General features: G+C 50.0%; 2 protein-coding genes across 12 annotated transcripts; both read left to right on the plus strand.

Moving 5' to 3' along the window:
- Nucleotides 1-252: 252 nt before the first annotated feature.
- On the plus strand, nucleotides 253-6013 carry Scamp3 (secretory carrier membrane protein 3). 3 transcript variants are annotated; one of them, XM_055620530.1, is made up of 9 exons: nucleotides 253-603; nucleotides 934-1011; nucleotides 2628-2756; nucleotides 2839-2959; nucleotides 3779-3907; nucleotides 4232-4391; nucleotides 4493-4594; nucleotides 5210-5346; nucleotides 5566-5727. In XM_055620530.1, exons 1-9 carry the CDS (start codon nucleotides 538-540, stop codon nucleotides 5640-5642), a joined length of 999 nt encoding a protein of 332 aa, XP_055476505.1. In that variant the 5' UTR covers nucleotides 253-537; the 3' UTR covers nucleotides 5643-5727. The 3 variants fall into 3 exon arrangements, with proteins under 3 accessions (XP_055476505.1, XP_055476513.1, XP_055476495.1); XM_055620520.1 differs by having other exon boundaries at nucleotides 327-603; nucleotides 5210-5327; nucleotides 5566-6012; XM_055620538.1 differs by lacking the exon at nucleotides 5210-5346 and having other exon boundaries at nucleotides 256-603; nucleotides 5566-6013.
- A 336-nt stretch (nucleotides 6014-6349) lies between these two features.
- Nucleotides 6350-12268, plus strand: Entrep3 (endosomal transmembrane epsin interactor 3). 9 transcript variants are annotated; one of them, XM_055620404.1, is made up of 12 exons: nucleotides 6350-7208; nucleotides 7413-7469; nucleotides 7681-7803; nucleotides 7899-8018; nucleotides 8128-8235; nucleotides 8686-8861; nucleotides 8992-9091; nucleotides 9687-9756; nucleotides 9949-10494; nucleotides 11062-11130; nucleotides 11210-11463; nucleotides 11555-12268. In XM_055620404.1, exons 1-12 carry the CDS (start codon nucleotides 6987-6989, stop codon nucleotides 11726-11728), a joined length of 2019 nt encoding a protein of 672 aa, XP_055476379.1. In that variant the 5' UTR covers nucleotides 6350-6986; the 3' UTR covers nucleotides 11729-12268. The 9 variants fall into 9 exon arrangements, with proteins under 9 accessions (XP_055476379.1, XP_055476410.1, XP_055476387.1 ...); XM_055620435.1 differs by having other exon boundaries at nucleotides 11243-11463; XM_055620412.1 differs by having other exon boundaries at nucleotides 8689-8861.
- The last annotated feature ends 3420 nt before the right edge of the window (nucleotides 12269-15688 follow it).

The following is a 15688-nucleotide window of genomic DNA, read 5'->3' on the forward strand; positions in this document are numbered from 1 at the left end:
TATCAAATTGGAGCTAGACTATGAACTTGTGCTTTGTATTCAAGGTAGTGAAGATTAAAATAGATGCAATCAGGTAGAACTTGTGTGATCTGGAGTAGTTAGTGTTGGAAAATAGCTTTGACTCTGTAAATAAACGGGGTTGTGACGGTAGCCGTGAGGCGCTCCAGTGGATTCTGAAACCCTTGTGGAAAACTCCCGCCACTGGCCAATGCAGAGATTTCGCTTGTATGCTGCCTTTCGTGAGGCTACCTGGGATATGTAGTTCATTCCTGCTAGGAGGTCACGTGGAGGAAGTGCGCGGCCAGCCTGCAGAGACTGGCTTAGTGCTATCACGTGAGGCGCTTTCGGCTTTGGGTTTCTTTTTAATAAGACGCAGGCGCAGTTCGCTACTGCTGCGGGAATCTTCGCAACTTTTCCGGTTGGTTCGGCCAATTGGAGCACAGAGAAACGGGTGGCCCCGGCGCACTAGAGGGAGTTCTCTGGGCCGCTGCCGCAGCCGTACAGCCGCGGCAGGGGCTGTCGGGCTCGGTTGCAAACATGGCTCAAAGCAGAGACGGCGGGAACCCATTCCCCGACTCCGGCGAGCTTGACAACCCTTTTCAGGTGACTTGCGCCGGCCTCCCTTGGCCAGTCTTATTCCCAGGTCTGTGGGGACTGCTATTCCCATTTGTGGCTTTTCACCTAGGGAAAAAGTGTCGCTACCTGGAGGTGACGGTAGCTCGAGACCAGTGCGCATGGGAATCTAAGGGAAAGTGGGCCTTGCCCGTGTAATGAGCGGGTTCTAACTGTGCGGGGTGATGGACTCGAAGGCAAATGTTGGGAACAACGGCGTGGCACCAAGGGCTCAGTGTTTGGAGCCACGAGCAGTTTCAGGAAGTTCCTAGGAATTTCCTTGGCATCAATTGCCCGCTGAGCCCACGTCTCTGCTCTCAGGACCCAACTGTGATCCAGCACCGACCCAGCCAGCAGTACGCTACGCTTGAGGTCTACAACCCCTTTGAGAACCGAGAGGTGAGCAATTAGAGGGAGAACAGAAGCGCAGGGAAAGCAGAGTGTGCCGTAAGCCCGGTCTGTGCGTACTGGGGACTTTTTTTGTTGTTTAATTTTTTTTAATGCAGCGAAAAGATGAGGAGCTGTGTGTTTAGCTCCCTGAGAGACGTCATGCAGCCGGAGCAAAGGAGCCATCTAGTTTTGAGTCAGTCCAGGGAAGAAGACTTTGTTCGAAGAGAAGCGAGGTTGGGGCTAGTCAGAGTTGAGAAACCTGTTAGGTGTGTCATCAGAAAACCATGAGAAGGACCAGTAAAAGGAATTAAAGGGAGGGGGCAGCTATGGGGGGTGAAGCTCGGTTGGTCGGGTGCTTCTCTACCAAATTCACTGCCTGCCCTGGATTTATCCCCACCCCTCACTGATTCTAGCACTTGAGAGGTAGAGGCAGGAGTATTAGACGTTCAGGGTCATACTTGGCTAGTAGCAAATTGGAGACCGTGGTGGATTGTATGAGACCTGTCTCAAAGAAAGAAAAATGCCAAAAGGCTCAACCTGTTGCCTAAACTAAAAACCTGAGTTCAGTCCCCCAAGAACAATGTGGTGGAAGAGACCAAACTCCCACCATGATTGGAGAGTGGGTACACAGACACATGAACTCTCACACAATGAGTAAAAATATATAATTTTAAAAATTAGAAAACTAGCCAGGGTTAGGGGCTAAGAGTGATGGCTCAGAGGTTAAGAACACTGGCTGTTCTTCCAAAGGTTCTGAATTCAATTCCCAGCATCCACATGGTGGCTCACAACCATTATAGTGAGATCTTGTGCCCTCTTCTGGTGCACAAGCACATGTGCAGGCAGAATACTGTATAAATAATAATTTTTTTAATTTATTTTTATTTTATGTACATTGGTGTTTGGCTGCATATATGTCTGTGTGAGGGTGTCAGATCCCCCAAAACAGGAGTTAGACAGTTGTGAGCTACCATGTGGGTGCTAGGAATTGAACCTGGCTCCTCTAGAAGATCAGATAGTGCTCTTAACTGCTGAGCCATCTATACAGTCCAAATAAACAAATCTTAAAAACTAAGAAAAGTAGCCGGATGCAGTGGCGCATGCCTGTAATCCCAGCACTCGGGGAGGCAGGGACAGATGGTTCTCTGTGAGTTCAAGGCTAGCCTAGTCTACAGACTGAGTTCCAGGCTACACAGAGAAACCCTGTCTTGAAAAACAAAACAAACAAAAGAAAAAAATTGTAGAAGTTAAGAAGATGATATGTGGATAAGTGCTTTATGTGTTGCTGAAGCATCGGGTATGAGAGGCTGTGGCCAGGACTACTGCAGCTCCTGAAGGAGTTGTCCACCTTAAGTTCACACAAGAAATACCTTCCTGTCTAGGCACATGGCACAAGGCCGTCAATCCCAGTGCTGACACTGAGGCAGAAGGATTGCAACTTCTAGACCAGCCCAGATGCCTGTTGTCTCAGGAACAAAACAAACAAACAAACAGCGAGGTATCTAACTTGTAGGGAAATGCTGCTCACTTGGATGAAGTGTTCCTTCTGGCTGCAGATGATTTCAGGCAGGCCAGATCACTGTGTTACAAGAGACTAGATGATCTCTCAGTCCTGTCTTCAACAGCCTCCCCCAGCCTATACGCCTCCCACCCCAGCCCCAGCGACATTGCCACCACCCTCAGCTCCCGCTGTTCAGTCCTCAAGAAAGCTCAGCCCTGCAGAGCCCAAGAACTATGGCTCCTACAGCACTCAGGTAAAGAGGGTATACTGCTGGGGAGGGAAGAAGAGCCAGTGCTGGGCCTGAGCATCAGACCTGCCTCTCTCTTGTTGAGTAGGCTTCAGCCGCAGCAGCCACCGCTGAGCTGCTAAAGAAGCAGGAGGAGCTCAACCGGAAGGCAGAGGAGTTGGACCGCCGGGAACGAGAGCTGCAGCATGTTGCCCTGGGTGGCACAGGCAGTAAGTGGGTCCTGGTGAGAGTCAGAAAGAGTCCTTGACAGCTTGGAAGGAGCTACAAAAACACCAAAAGTATGGGTTCATCAGTCAGACTGCTAAATATGAATTTAATTATAGTTGACACTGCTTCTTAGCCATGGGCTCATAACATCATGTGCTGTTTTAAAGATTTATTTATAATATTTTTGTTTTATGTGTATGAGTGTTTGCCTGCATGTGTGTTAATGTACCGTATATGTGTAGTCTACGGAGGCCAGAGGAGGACAACAGATCCTCTGGAGCTGGAGGTACAGCAGTTAATTGTAAGCCACCATGTAGGTGCTGGGAACCAAACCCTGGGCATCTGCAAGAGCAGCAAGTGTCCTTAGCCACCCAGCAAGCCATCTCTCCAGCCCCTTGAGTGATGTTCTTAGAAATTCAACCACTGCTATCCACCCCAAGCATTTGGTACTTTACTTGAGTTTCCTATCTTCTAAAATGTTCTCATTTTACAAAGTAGGGAATTGTGAGGGTTGAAGAAAATCCCCTATGCAAAGTTCTTGGCAGGAGTGTTAGATGTTTCAAATAATGATTATTTGTGTACTATTATTTTTCTGTTCTGCTTTGTTCTGTCCTGAAATGATCTTGTTGTGTAGACCAGGCTGGGCTAGAACGTTCTGTCTTCCTGCCTTGCCTCCTCAATGGACTACCATGCCTCCTATTTTCCACCTTCCGTCCCTTTGGACTCATGATTGAGAAGACTTGGGAGTGGAAGGAGCGGGGAGTGTGTCCCTTACTGATTTGCACTTATTTCTGAGGTCTTCCTGTTTTTGTGTCTTATAGCTAGACAGAACAACTGGCCTCCCCTACCGTCTTTCTGCCCAGTGCAGCCTTGCTTTTTCCAGGACATCTCCATGGAGATTCCCCAAGAATTTCAGAAGACGGTGTCCACCATGTACTACCTCTGGATGTGTAAGTGTGAGAAGTCTTTCTGGGAGACAGTAAGTGCCCCAGAACACTGAGCAATATACTTACCATTTCTTCAGGACTGACTCTCTTATTGTATGTGTGTTCTCAGCCCTCCCTTTCCCTCTGTGACCATGCTTAAATGTATTATGAATTCTTGCAAAGTTTTTGCAAGGAGATCATGCCTGATCTGTGGGATTGATCCCCAGGGCAAGGGGACCGTCCTTTCCCTCTGCTGCCACATTTGGTGAGGCCCATTGGGCAGGTATTTATGACACATGCTTCATCACAGTCTAGAAGGTCTCTTCACCCTGTCCCTCTGCCCCTCAGGCAGCACTGTGGCTCTTCTCCTGAACTTCCTCGCCTGCCTGGCCAGGTTCTGTGTGGACACCAGCAGTGGCTCAGGCTTTGGGCTGTCTCTGCTCTGGCTCCTCCTTTTCACCCCCTGCTCCTTTGTCTGCTGGTACCGCCCGATGTATAAGGCTTTCCGGTAAGTGAGAGGGGTGAAGGAAGGTCTGCGGTGGTCCTGCTGCTCCTCCTCCAATCCTGATTTTCTAATTCTCCCACACTTCATTTCTTTTGTCTTTGCAGGAGTGATAGTTCATTCAATTTCTTCGTTTTTTTCTTCATTTTCTTCGTCCAGGATGTGTTCTTTGTCCTCCAGGCCATTGGCATCCCAGGGTGGGGCTTCAGGTGTGTGAACTGCCATCCTCACCTCGTCCTCCCACTTTTTGCAGCTCAGTTATAGGGTAGGAATTGTCCATGAAAGGGTCATGTGGGCTTTCTCTTTAGAGGCTAATTTAACAAGTCAGGAAATTCCTTGGCTAGAGGGAAGAGACAGTTGTAGCTAGGAAAAGGCTGAAAAGGATCTTCCTAAGGAAGGCTATGTCACAATGGTTGAAAGAACAAGGGAAGCTGGGCAGTGGTGGCACACACTTTTAATCCCAGCACTCAGGAGGCAGAAGCAGGTGGATTTCTGAGTTTGAAGCCAGCCTACAAAGCGACAGTCAGGGCTGCACAGAGAAACCAGAAAGAATTTAAAAAACAAAAACCAGGGAGCACCTTTAAGTGAGTAGGATCTGTTCTGAGTGAGCGTGCCAGGAGACCTCGGAGCTAATACTTCGGAAATGAGTTAAAAGCGTGAAGAGAATAAATGTAGTGGGCCTGGTTCATGAAATGCCGCCATATTGGCAGAGGAGCGACCGCTGTTGGGAATAGAGGGTGTTCGCTGCATACCGAGTGAACACTGAGAGAATAGAGCCCCTGCAGAGAGCAGCCCCTCTTCACCAGCACATTCTCTCCCCACAGTGGCTGGGTCTGTGCTCTCGTGGTAGTGAAAGACAACACAGCTGTGGCTGTGCTCATGCTGCTGGTCGCCCTACTCTTCACTGGCATCGCTGTGCTGGGAATTGTAATGCTGAAGCGGGTGAGAGGCTGGGTGGAAGGTAGGGCCTGGGGGTGAGCTCATGGGTCCCCAGGGGGTGCAGTGGAGCATTAAGGAACTGGAGCAGGGCAATCAGAGGGGCGGGTTATCAACTAATGGACTTTCTTGAGTGGGTGAGTTTGTGTGTTTGAGGGAGTGCCAACCCAGTAGGAAAGGCAAGAACAGCAGAATTCTGGTGAGCTTAGGGTGGGATGGTAATGTTTCTGCCATCTTTTTGCAGATCCACTCCTTGTACCGCCGAACAGGTGCCAGCTTTCAGAAGGCCCAGCAAGAATTTGCAGCTGGTGTGTTCTCTAACCCTGCAGTTCGAACTGCTGCTGCCAACGCAGCTGCAGGGGCTGCTGAAAATGCCTTCAGGGCCCCGTGACCCCTACTGGGATGCCCTGGCCCTGCCACCGTGGGAACTAAGGTCCCTGTCCCTGAAGTCTCTGTGATTCAGGGAGGCACCACCGCTTGGTGACTCTTACGGGACTCTTAATTCCACAGCCATGACTCTAAACCTGACTTGGAGGTGTGGGAAGCCCACTGGGACTCAGTCATTACTTGCCTTTATCTCCCATTTGGCCACACTGCTACCACCGCTCACATACCCCAAACCCAGTTTTCCTCTGCTGTGCCAAGGATGTCTTCTTCTGTTATTTAAATTAAAAAAAAAAAAAAAAAAAGTGTGACTGAAACTCACCCATTTCCTGGAGATTATGCCATTTGAAAGAGTGTGGAGTGGTGTACTGGAGTGGAGGCACCACAAAGTACATTGCCAGAGAGGTTGATCATGGCAAACTGGGCAGGGCGGGGCAGGGTGATAGGCCTGGAGACATAAGGAAGCCCCAGCCCCTTTCCATTATTGATGGGCAGCCACTTCTGCTGAGAACTCTGCATATCAGGAACCTGAGGCGTTGGGAAGGGCAGAAAATGGGCACAGAAATTTAACTGGCCAGGCTTGTGGGCAAGGCTAGAGATAGAGGAAGGCCTCTTCCCATCTCCTCCCATCCCCAGAGTTGCTTTCGGACTACAGCTCCCGGGATGCATTGCAACACCCACCACACCCCTCCGCACTACGCACCATGCCCCATCCTCCACCTCCACAGCCTGACCTGCTGCAGCTGCAAGAGCTAAGGAAGCAGAGCATGGTGGGGAGGGGAGCGGGTCCGCGACCCTGGAGACAGTTTCCGCAGCCTCTCCCCACCAGGCGTCCCTGGATTGCCAAACGCACCTCTAGTCCCTGCATGCAGACCTTAACCCTCTTTTGTAGACTTCTTTGCATCCCTCTCGCTTTTGTCCTCCCCACCCTTCCCTAGTCTCCGGAACGCTACTCTCTTCCGTCTGGGATCAGCCCTTCTCTGCACCCCTCTTCATTAAGGAAATGCAATGAGCTGGTGCCCTCGCGTCCTCATCGCTGCCCCGGGCACGGTACCCATTTGGTGGTGGGAGGGAGCCCCTCACTGTCCCTTCGTGACGCCCCTCCTTTGGGCCTCCCTCCAGCTGGCGTCCCTGGGCGATGCCCCAGAAGACCTAGCCAGGAGGTGGGCTTTACAGCAAGGGCGCTGGATAGGATAAAAAACCTGGCCTTGGGCGCCTCTGAGATGCTCCCAAGTATCAAGGGGGACCGAGCGAGGTGTGGGCAACCGGGCGGCAGGCATAATGCCCTCCCCTAGTAACTCCAGCCGCTCGCTGACCAGCCGGCCCAGTACTCGGGGCCTTACTCACCTCCGCCTCCACCGACCCTGGCTGCAGGCCCTGCTCACATTGGGGCTGGCCCAGGTGCTCTTGGGCATCCTGGTGGTAACCTTCAGCATGGTGGCCTCCTCTGTCACCACCACCGAGAGCATCAAGAGGTCCTGCCCATCTTGGGCTGGGTTCTCGGTGAGTCGGGTACAAAGAATGCACAGTACTGGGGTGGGAGAAGCTTCTCAGGTTCCACGCCTCCTCACCTGCAAGCCCACATGCTCGTCCTTCCTTCCTCTCCCGGGCTTCTCCCTCCTTGCAGGGCTGGGTGCATCCTGTGGCGAGGGGCTCACTTAAGGTGCTTCCCCTGCCAGGCTGAGCCTGTGCCCACTCTGTCCTTAGCTGGCGTTCTCCGGGTTGGTTGGCATTGTGTCCTGGAAGCGGCCATTCACTCTAGTGGTAGGTGCCAAGGCTCGATGTCCACTGGGAAGCAGGCGCCCAACACCAGACGGGATACCCTTTATACCCTCAGGAAGGGAACTGGCTTTCCAGTTGGTGCCAGGCTGGCAGAAAGTGTCTGTTAGGACTAGAGGGTGGCTTATTTCTGTGGAAGAGCAGTAGCAGTACTGGTGAAGGTCTCAGCCTTGAGATAACACCATCTTTCCCCTAGATCTCTTTCTTCTCCTTGCTCTCGGTGCTCTGTGTCATGCTCAGCATGGCTGGCTCCGTTCTCTCCTGTAAGAATGCTCAGCTGGCTCGTGACTTCCGAGAATGCTCCATGGTGAGATTTGAGGTGGGAGACCTGGAAAGAACTGGTTAGGGGGAGGTATGCAGGACCCCTGAGTTTGCTCTGATCCAGGCTGCCTTGCCCTTTCCACTCCAACACAGGAAGGGAAGGTCTGTGTGTGCTGTCCCCCTATTCCACTACACAGACCCTGTCCAGAGTGGGGCCAGGAGCTGAAGGTTGCCCTTAACTCTACCTGTGATGAAGCCCGAGGGGCCCTCAAGGTGAACATGCCCTCTCCATTCCTGCTGCCCTCCTCTCCTTGGGTTCCTAAGTATTAGGGTTTACCCTTCCTGGGTTCTTTACCCATCTCCTTTATCTTCCCTTCTCCAGAACCTGCTCTTCAGTGTCTGTGGGCTCACCATTTGTGCTGCAATAATCTGTACCCTCTCCGCTATTGTCTGCTGTGTCCAGATCTTCTCCCTGGATTTGGTGCATATGGTAAGAAGGGAGCCAAGGCCCAAGCAGACAGATGTGGTAGGAGCCAGGGGTATTTGCTGGGATTGGGCCTGCCTAGCATAGCTACAGGTCTGGATTTTGAGCATGGGGCTCTGGGTCACCTGAGAATATTATTTGCAGTGATATTTAGGGCCAAAGGGAGAATGAGGAAGACTGGATGGGGTGAAATTGAGACGATCCTAGATGGAGGTAGGGATAAAGGATTAGTAGTCCTGTGGTGACAGGGAACAGGTGACAATTACAGACAGATGTGGAACTAAAAAGGAGAATTGTATGGGTGGGCAAGGCCTGAGCTAGAGGTGCAGAATGGGGCCAGGTTGAAGAAGGAGCTGGGTGTGGTTGTGGAAGAGTTGGAACTGGATCTTCTTGGTGGAGGTAAGGCCATAAAAATAGTAGAAAAGAAAGAAATTTGAAACTAGGCTTGCTTCCTAGCAGCTGGCCCCAGAACGTTCAGTCTCAGGCCCCCTAGGGCCCCTGGCTTGTACATCCTCGCCTCCTGCTCCTCTCCTACACACCATGCTGGACTTGGAGGAATTTGTTCCACCTGTGCCCCCACCGCCCTACTATCCTCCAGAGTATACCTGCAGTTCAGAGACAGATGCACAAAGGTAAGGCTGGGTGAGGTCCTGCTGGGGGACCTAAAGAAGATAACTGGGGCTGGGCCTTGGACTGGTGGGGAGGCAGAGTGTGGAGTAGGAGTTGTTTTCCAGGCCCTGATCCTTTCCCTCATCCTGCCAGCATCACGTATAATGGCTCCATGGATAGCCCAGTGCCCTTGTACCCTACTGATTGCCCCCCTTCTTACGAGGCCGTCATGGGGCTACGAAGAGACAGCCAGGTGAGGAAAGGACTTGGTGCTGCTGGGAACAGTGTATACAGCCTGGAAAGCTGCTTGATAAGGATGCCAGCAGTTCTCATGATCTCTGTAGCATACCTACTGTCAGTTTTGATCTGCCCTAGAGCTGCTGAGGTGGGTGGGAGATGAGCTAGTATTTCTCTATTAAAGATGTGCGGCTGCGTGTAATAGTTCACTCTTGTAATCCCAGCACTGGAGAAGCAGAAGCAGCAAGTCCACAAGATCGAGGGCAACCTGGTCTACATAGAGAGTTCTGGGCCAACCAGGGTCTTCAGTGACCCTGTCTCAAAAAGTAAATAAAAATGAAAATATAGAATCTGATGCTCTCATAAGTGACTTACGCAAAGTTAACTGTAGTGAAATATGCCTATAATCCTAACACTTGGGAAGTAGAGGCAGCAGAGTTCAAAAGCTAATCTAGGCTATCCTGTCTCAGAACACAAACCGAGCAAAAAGCAGCTAACTCATATACAGCGACAAAGCTGGTCTGGAATCTCTGGTCTCCAGAGCTTTTTCCAGTCACGGGAATGGCCATGTCAGTGTGAAGGGCTGGACTTTCGATCCTGTGTCTTTGCAGGCCACTCTGTTTGATCCTCAGCTTCATGATGGCTCCTGTGTCTGTGAGCGGGTGGCCTCCATTGTAGATGGTGAGCAGAGTGAGTGGGTAAGGGCAGGGTGGGGCCATAAGGAGCAGAAAAACAAGGCTGAGTCCAGCTGACAGTTTGGAGTTGAGGACTGGGTCTGTCTGTCTCCTTGAGGATTAAGCGGGAGTCAGAGGGGCTCAGGAAGAGCAGCTGCTCTCCTGCAGTCCTACCTAGTCCTACCCTTGCCACCCACAGTGTCCATGGACAGCGGGTCCCTGGTGTTGTCAGCCATTGGCGACCTGCCTGGGGGCTCTAGCCCATCAGAAGATTCATGCCTGCTGGAACTCCAGGGCTCTGTGCGCTCCGTCGACTATGTGCTCTTCCGCTCCATCCAGCGCAGCCGGGCAGGCTACTGCCTTAGCCTAGACTGTGGCCTGCGGGGTCCGTTTGAAGACAGTCCCTTGCCACAGCGACCCCCGAGGGCTGCCCGCTCCTATTCCTGCTCAGCCCCAGAAGCCCCACCCCCCCTGGGTGCCCCCACAGCTGCTCGCAGTTGCCACCGGTTGGAGGGCTGGCCACCCTGGATGGGACCTTGCTTCCCTGAGCTGAGGCGACGGGGCCCCCGAGGAGGAAGCCGTTCTGCTGCGCCCCCTCCTGCCCGAGCCCCAGCTCGACGCTTCAGTGATAGCTCAGGTTCCCTCACCCCACCCAGGCACAGGCCTCCTCACCGGACACCCGCTCCACCACTGCTGCTGCCAAGGTCTCACAGCGACCCAGGCATCACCACCTCCAGCGACACTGGTGAGCCATTCCTTCGCTGGTTCAGGGAAGGGTAATCCACCAGGATTGGGAGCCTGTGAGGTTCCTGAAGGGCAAGAAAGTGAAATTACTCCCGCAATGCCCTTCCTGAGTGCTTACCTCCGAGGAAGAGGCTTCATGGCTAACCAGGAGGGAAGCCTTGGTTGGTTGTTTTTTTGTTTTTTTTTTTTTTAATCATTTCCACAGCGCCTAAGCCTGGGCTACATAACCATTCAGTGTATAGCAAGAGATCAACTCTGCGAGTTACTGAGAAAAGAGACAAAATGAAATGGTTCACAGCCACACAGGAAGTGCCTGAACCCCCATCTGGTTACCCTAAGCAGAGCTGGTACTGAAAGGAGGCTGCAGCGGTGAAGGACGGTTCTGTAGATGCCATCTTCCTACATTATACCGTCTAGCTATAGGCAGAGATGATCACCTCTGGAATGATGATGGAGTGTGAGAAACAGGAAAATCCCATTGAGCTTGGACTCTCACCAGACAGTGAGCGGTGGGAGGAGCTGTGTGTTCATATAGTACTCTCACACTGGCCTTTTTTCTCCTCCCCAGCTGATTTCAGGGACCTTTATACCAAAGTGCTTGAAGGAGAAGCTGCCTCTGTCTCCTCTGCAGACACAGGTCAGGCGTGTGCCTAGGCAGCAGGAAGGTGTGGGCCACCGTGGCCCCCACACACACATTCCATGCTCTTTCTCTGCAGGGCTCTGCTCTGAAGCCTGCCTTTTCCGTCTAGCCCGATGCCCTTCCCCCAAGTTGCTGCGTGCTCACTCAGCTGAGAAACGCCGCCCAGTGCCCACCTTCCGGAAGGTTCCGCTTCCTTCGGGGCCTACACCTGCCCGCTCTCTAGGGGACCTGAAAGGAAGCTGGCCAGGCCGGGGCCTGGTCACTCGTTTCCTCCAACTGTCCAGGAAGTCCCCAGAACCCGCAGGGACTGGAGCCCATGGATCTAAGCAGGTAAGCTTTAGGGAAACCAGAAAGCACCCCTGGGAAAGCCAGGCGCTTTAGGCTGGCCTATATCAATGCCCTGTCCTGTGTCCCCTTTTAGGTGCGCAGGAGCCCATGGGGACGACCAGGTCGAGAGAGCCTCCATCTTCGCAGCTGTGGTGATTTGAGCTCTGGCTCCTCCCTGAGGCGTCTCCTCTCTGGGCGCCGGCTGGAACATGGCTTACGCCCACATAGCCTCAGCCTCAATGGAGGCAGCCGGGAGACTGGGCTCTGATTTGGGCTTGCCACAATGAACAAGTCCAGATGAATGCTGGAGCCACAGTCATCCGCTGATTGGGACCAGCAGTCCTCTGCAGCCCTGTGCACTAGCTGGCTCAAAAAGAAACCCGCTGTACACTCTCAAGGTGTTCCTTTCCTGCCTGCCTTTGAAGGCTTCTGCTGCTTGCCTCTGTCCCTCTAGACAGCAGAGCTTCTGTCCTGTGCTGCATGGGTGTTCACACTGTGGGGGGAGATGACCCCTACTTACAGCACTGACAGGAAAATTAACAGCCTCCCCCCAGCATGAGTGCCTCTTTCTGATATTCAGTGGCACTTAGTGGGGGCAAAGGCCTGAGTATTTGAGAACCCCACGATTTGTGTATTGCAAGTGGTGGTGAGGCAGCAAGAAGAAACACGAATCTAGGTGGCTTTTTAGCTCTGCCACCTCTAGCTGCATGACCGTGGGCAAGTTATTTAACCTTAGCTGCCTGTAAAACATTGTGAACATGAATGTTTATAACACTTGAGTAAGCCTTCAATAAATTTCAACTTCTCCCTTCTATGTTGGACTGTTTTGTGGTTAAAACAGTGTTGGGGGAGCTAGAGAAATGGCTCAGCAGTTAAGAGCATAGGTTGTTCTTCCATAGGACCTGAGCTCAATTCCCAGCAACCACATGGCAGCTCTAACTGTCCGTAATTCAATTTTCAGTGGATCTGACTCCCTCACACAGCAATATGTGTAGGCCAAACACCAAATGTACATTAAAAAACAAACAAACAAACAAACAAAAACAGTGGTTGGAATTTATTAAAGACATTTTTTGTTTTTTGCTTTTCCTGTTTTTTTTAAGACAGAGTTTCTCTGTGTGGCCTTGTCTGCACTGGACTCACTTTGTAGACCAGGTTAGCCTGGAACTCACAGAGCTCTGTCTGCCTCTGCCTCCCTAAGTGCTGGGAGTTGTGTACCACCACTGCCTGGCTGTTAAAGACATTTTTAACATAGGTTTTTCGTTTTGTTTTTAACCTAGCCCTGGTTGTCCTGGAACTCACTCTGTAGACCAGGCTGGCCTTGAACTCACAGAGATCTGCCTGCCTCTGCCTCTTGAGTGCTGGGATTAAGGCCTGCACCACCATGCATGTATATAGATTTTTGTCTGCATATATGTCTGAGTACCAAGTGCATTCCTTGTCCCTGCTGAGGCCAGAAGAGGACTTCAGATCCCCTAGATGGTTGTGAGTTGCTATATCAATGCTGAGAATTTAACCCTGACTTTTGGAAGAACAGCCAGTGTTCTTAACCACTGAGCTAGGTCTCCAGCTCCCCAAACTGAACACTTGATTCTTCTAGCTCCACTTCCCAAGGGCCAGGATTGCAGTCTAGCATTATCATGGCAGCTTGACAAAGAGCTTTTCACCTCTGCCTGTTTTTCATTTCTAAACTGCAGTCAACTAAGATATATCACCAGTGTTTTTCTTATGAGTTTTCCCCTTCTCATCTTTGAAGACTCACAGTTTCCTCTTTTTCTTCTTATTTTACTCTCTGAGTATCTTTTACCAGCCTTTATGCATTGCTCAACACAGGAGGGCCCAAAGGCATTCTCCACAACCTTCTTTTCTTAACTTTTAAAACTGTGCTTAATACATGTTATACATATGCATATATGTGCTTTATATATTAGTATATTATATCTGTATAGGTTTTTCTAGTTTTCTTTTTGAGACAGGGTTTCTTTAAAAGCCCTGACTGTCCTGGAACTCACTATGTAGACCAGGATGGCTTCCCAGTGCTAGGATTAAAAGAGCACTTTCATGTCTGTACTGGCTATTTTTTTTAATAATTTATTTTCTTTTATGGGCATCAGTGTGAAGGTGTCAGATCCCTTAGAACTGAAGTAACAGGCAGTTGTGAGTTGCCATGTGGGTGCTGGGAATTGAACCTGGGTTCTTTGGAAGAGCAGCTAGTGCTCTTAACCACTAAGCCATCTCTCCAGCCCCTGTTCTGGCTATCTTAATATATTTTTTATAAAAATACAGTTACAGATCTGAGCCAGGCATGGTGGTAAACATCATTAATCCCAGCACTTGGGAGGTAGAGGCTGGCAAATCTCCAGGACAGCGAGGACGACACAAAGAAACCCTGTCTTGAAGAAAACCAAAATAAGCTGGAGTGGTAGCACATGCCTATAACCCCAGCACTCAGGGAGGCAGAGGCAGGTGAGTTCAAGGACAGCGTGATCTATAAAGTGAGTCTAGGACAGCCAAGGCTACACAGAGAAACCCTGTCTCAAAATAATAATAATAATTACAATAATTCCTTTTTTTTTTTTTGCCCTTTTATTTCTCCCATGTTTCTCCCCTACTCCCTCTCAAACTGATAGTGTTCTCTTGCGTTGATTGTTTTGCTTGCTCTTGTGTGATAAGTACACCACACTCATGCCTTGGAGCGCACAGAGGCAGTAGAGGGTTTATGTTTCTAATGGTTATAAGTTGCCATGTGAATGCAGGTAGCCTAACATGGATCCTTTGCAAAAACAATAAATCATCTCTTTAGCACCCAGAATGCATTTGTATTTGGAGGGGGGGCTATTTTTGTAGTTGTTGTTTGAATCAGGGTTTCTCTGTGTAGCCTTGGTTGCCTTAGAGCTAAAGGCCAGACTGGCCTTAAACTCAGAGATTCACTTGCCTCTGCCTTCTGAGTCCTGGGATTTCAGCTGTCACAGCCCAGCTGCCACTACCACTGGACAACAACAGAATTCTTCTATTTATTTTTCTGTGGTTTTTTTTTTTGTTTGTTTGTTTGTTTGTTTGTTTTGGCTTCTCTGTATAACACTGGTTGTCCTGGAACTCACTCTGTAGATCAGGCTGGCCTCAAACTCAAAGCTACCTGCCTCTGTCTTCCTTATGTTGGGATTAAAGGCACATACCACCACACCCAGCTTAACAATGGAATTATTTTATTATTATTATTATTTAAGATTTTATTTACTTATTTTATGTATGAGTGCTCTATCTGCATGTAAACCTGCATACCAGAAGAGGGCATCAGATCCCTGTATAGATGTTTGTAAGCCACCATGTGGTTGCTGGGAATTGAACTCAGGACCTCTGGAAGAGCAGCCAGTGCTCTTAACCTCTGTGCTATCTCTCCAGCCCCTGTTGTTTCTTTTCTCAAGACAGGGTTTTTCTGTGTAGCCTTGACTGTCCTAGAACTCTTTTTGTAGATCAGGCTGGCCTCGAACTCACAAAGATCCTCCTGCCTCTGCCTGCAGAGTGCTAGGATCAGAGGTGTGTACCAGCACTACCCAGCTTGACAATGGAATTCTTAATTCTTGTGGTTACACCTGTTCTTCCACTGTGTCTGTCTCAGTAAACAACACTGCCAGGACCCATTTTGCACATTCCAAAAGCATAATCTTCATATCGATTTGCTTCATCCAATACAACAATCCTATGACCTCATCTGTGTCTCACTATCTTCCTCACTACCCAGCCAGGTCGCCACCTTCTCTCCAAATGGCAGCTCATGCCTGTAATCTCAGCGCGTATGAAACGGGGACAGGAAAAGTGTCATTAGTTCAAGGCTTCAGAATGAGCACCTACCACAAAACAAATAGCTCTATTCTCTCTAACCCTACTGATTGATTGCTTTCTACTGTACTTCAAAATAATATCAAGTTACTTCTTATACCATGTATATATACCATGTAGCTCTGGTAAATCTGTCTGAGTCCTAACTCAGAAAAAAAAAAAAAGTAACTTTTTTTTTTTTTTTAATGAGGTCTCCTATGTCACTCTGATTAGCTGGCACTCAACCCAGACTGACATCTAATTCACAGAGATCCATCTGCCTCTGCCTCCCAGATAATGAGATTAATGGCATGGGCCAAAATACTTAACACAGAAAAATATAACTTTTCCTTCTTTCTACTTTTTCTTTAGGATGCTAATCAAAACCTAATTGTGGAGCCATGTGTGA

The sequence above is a fragment of the Psammomys obesus genome, unplaced genomic scaffold (assembly GCF_907164565.1).
Source record: "Psammomys obesus unplaced genomic scaffold, mPsaObe1.curated_primary_1811, whole genome shotgun sequence".
NCBI classification, from domain to species: domain Eukaryota; kingdom Metazoa; phylum Chordata; class Mammalia; order Rodentia; family Muridae; genus Psammomys; species Psammomys obesus.

Coding starts and splice junctions, on each gene's coding strand:
- Scamp3 (XM_055620520.1), top strand. CDS start 538: ATGGCTCAAAGCAGAGACGGCGGGAACCCATTCCCCGACTCCGGCGAG. Junction 4,392..4,492: donor CCGATGTATAAGGCTTTCCG/GTAAGTGAGAGG, acceptor TTGTCTTTGCAG/GAGTGATAGTTCATTCAATT. Junction 4,595..5,209: donor ATCCCAGGGTGGGGCTTCAG/GTGTGTGAACTG, acceptor CTCTCCCCACAG/TGGCTGGGTCTGTGCTCTCG.
- Entrep3 (XM_055620404.1), top strand. CDS start 6,987: ATGCCCTCCCCTAGTAACTCCAGCCGCTCGCTGACCAGCCGGCCCAGT. Junction 7,804..7,898: donor GCTCCATGGTGAGATTTGAG/GTGGGAGACCTG, acceptor ACTCCAACACAG/GAAGGGAAGGTCTGTGTGTG. Junction 9,092..9,686: donor GGCTACGAAGAGACAGCCAG/GTGAGGAAAGGA, acceptor GTGTCTTTGCAG/GCCACTCTGTTTGATCCTCA.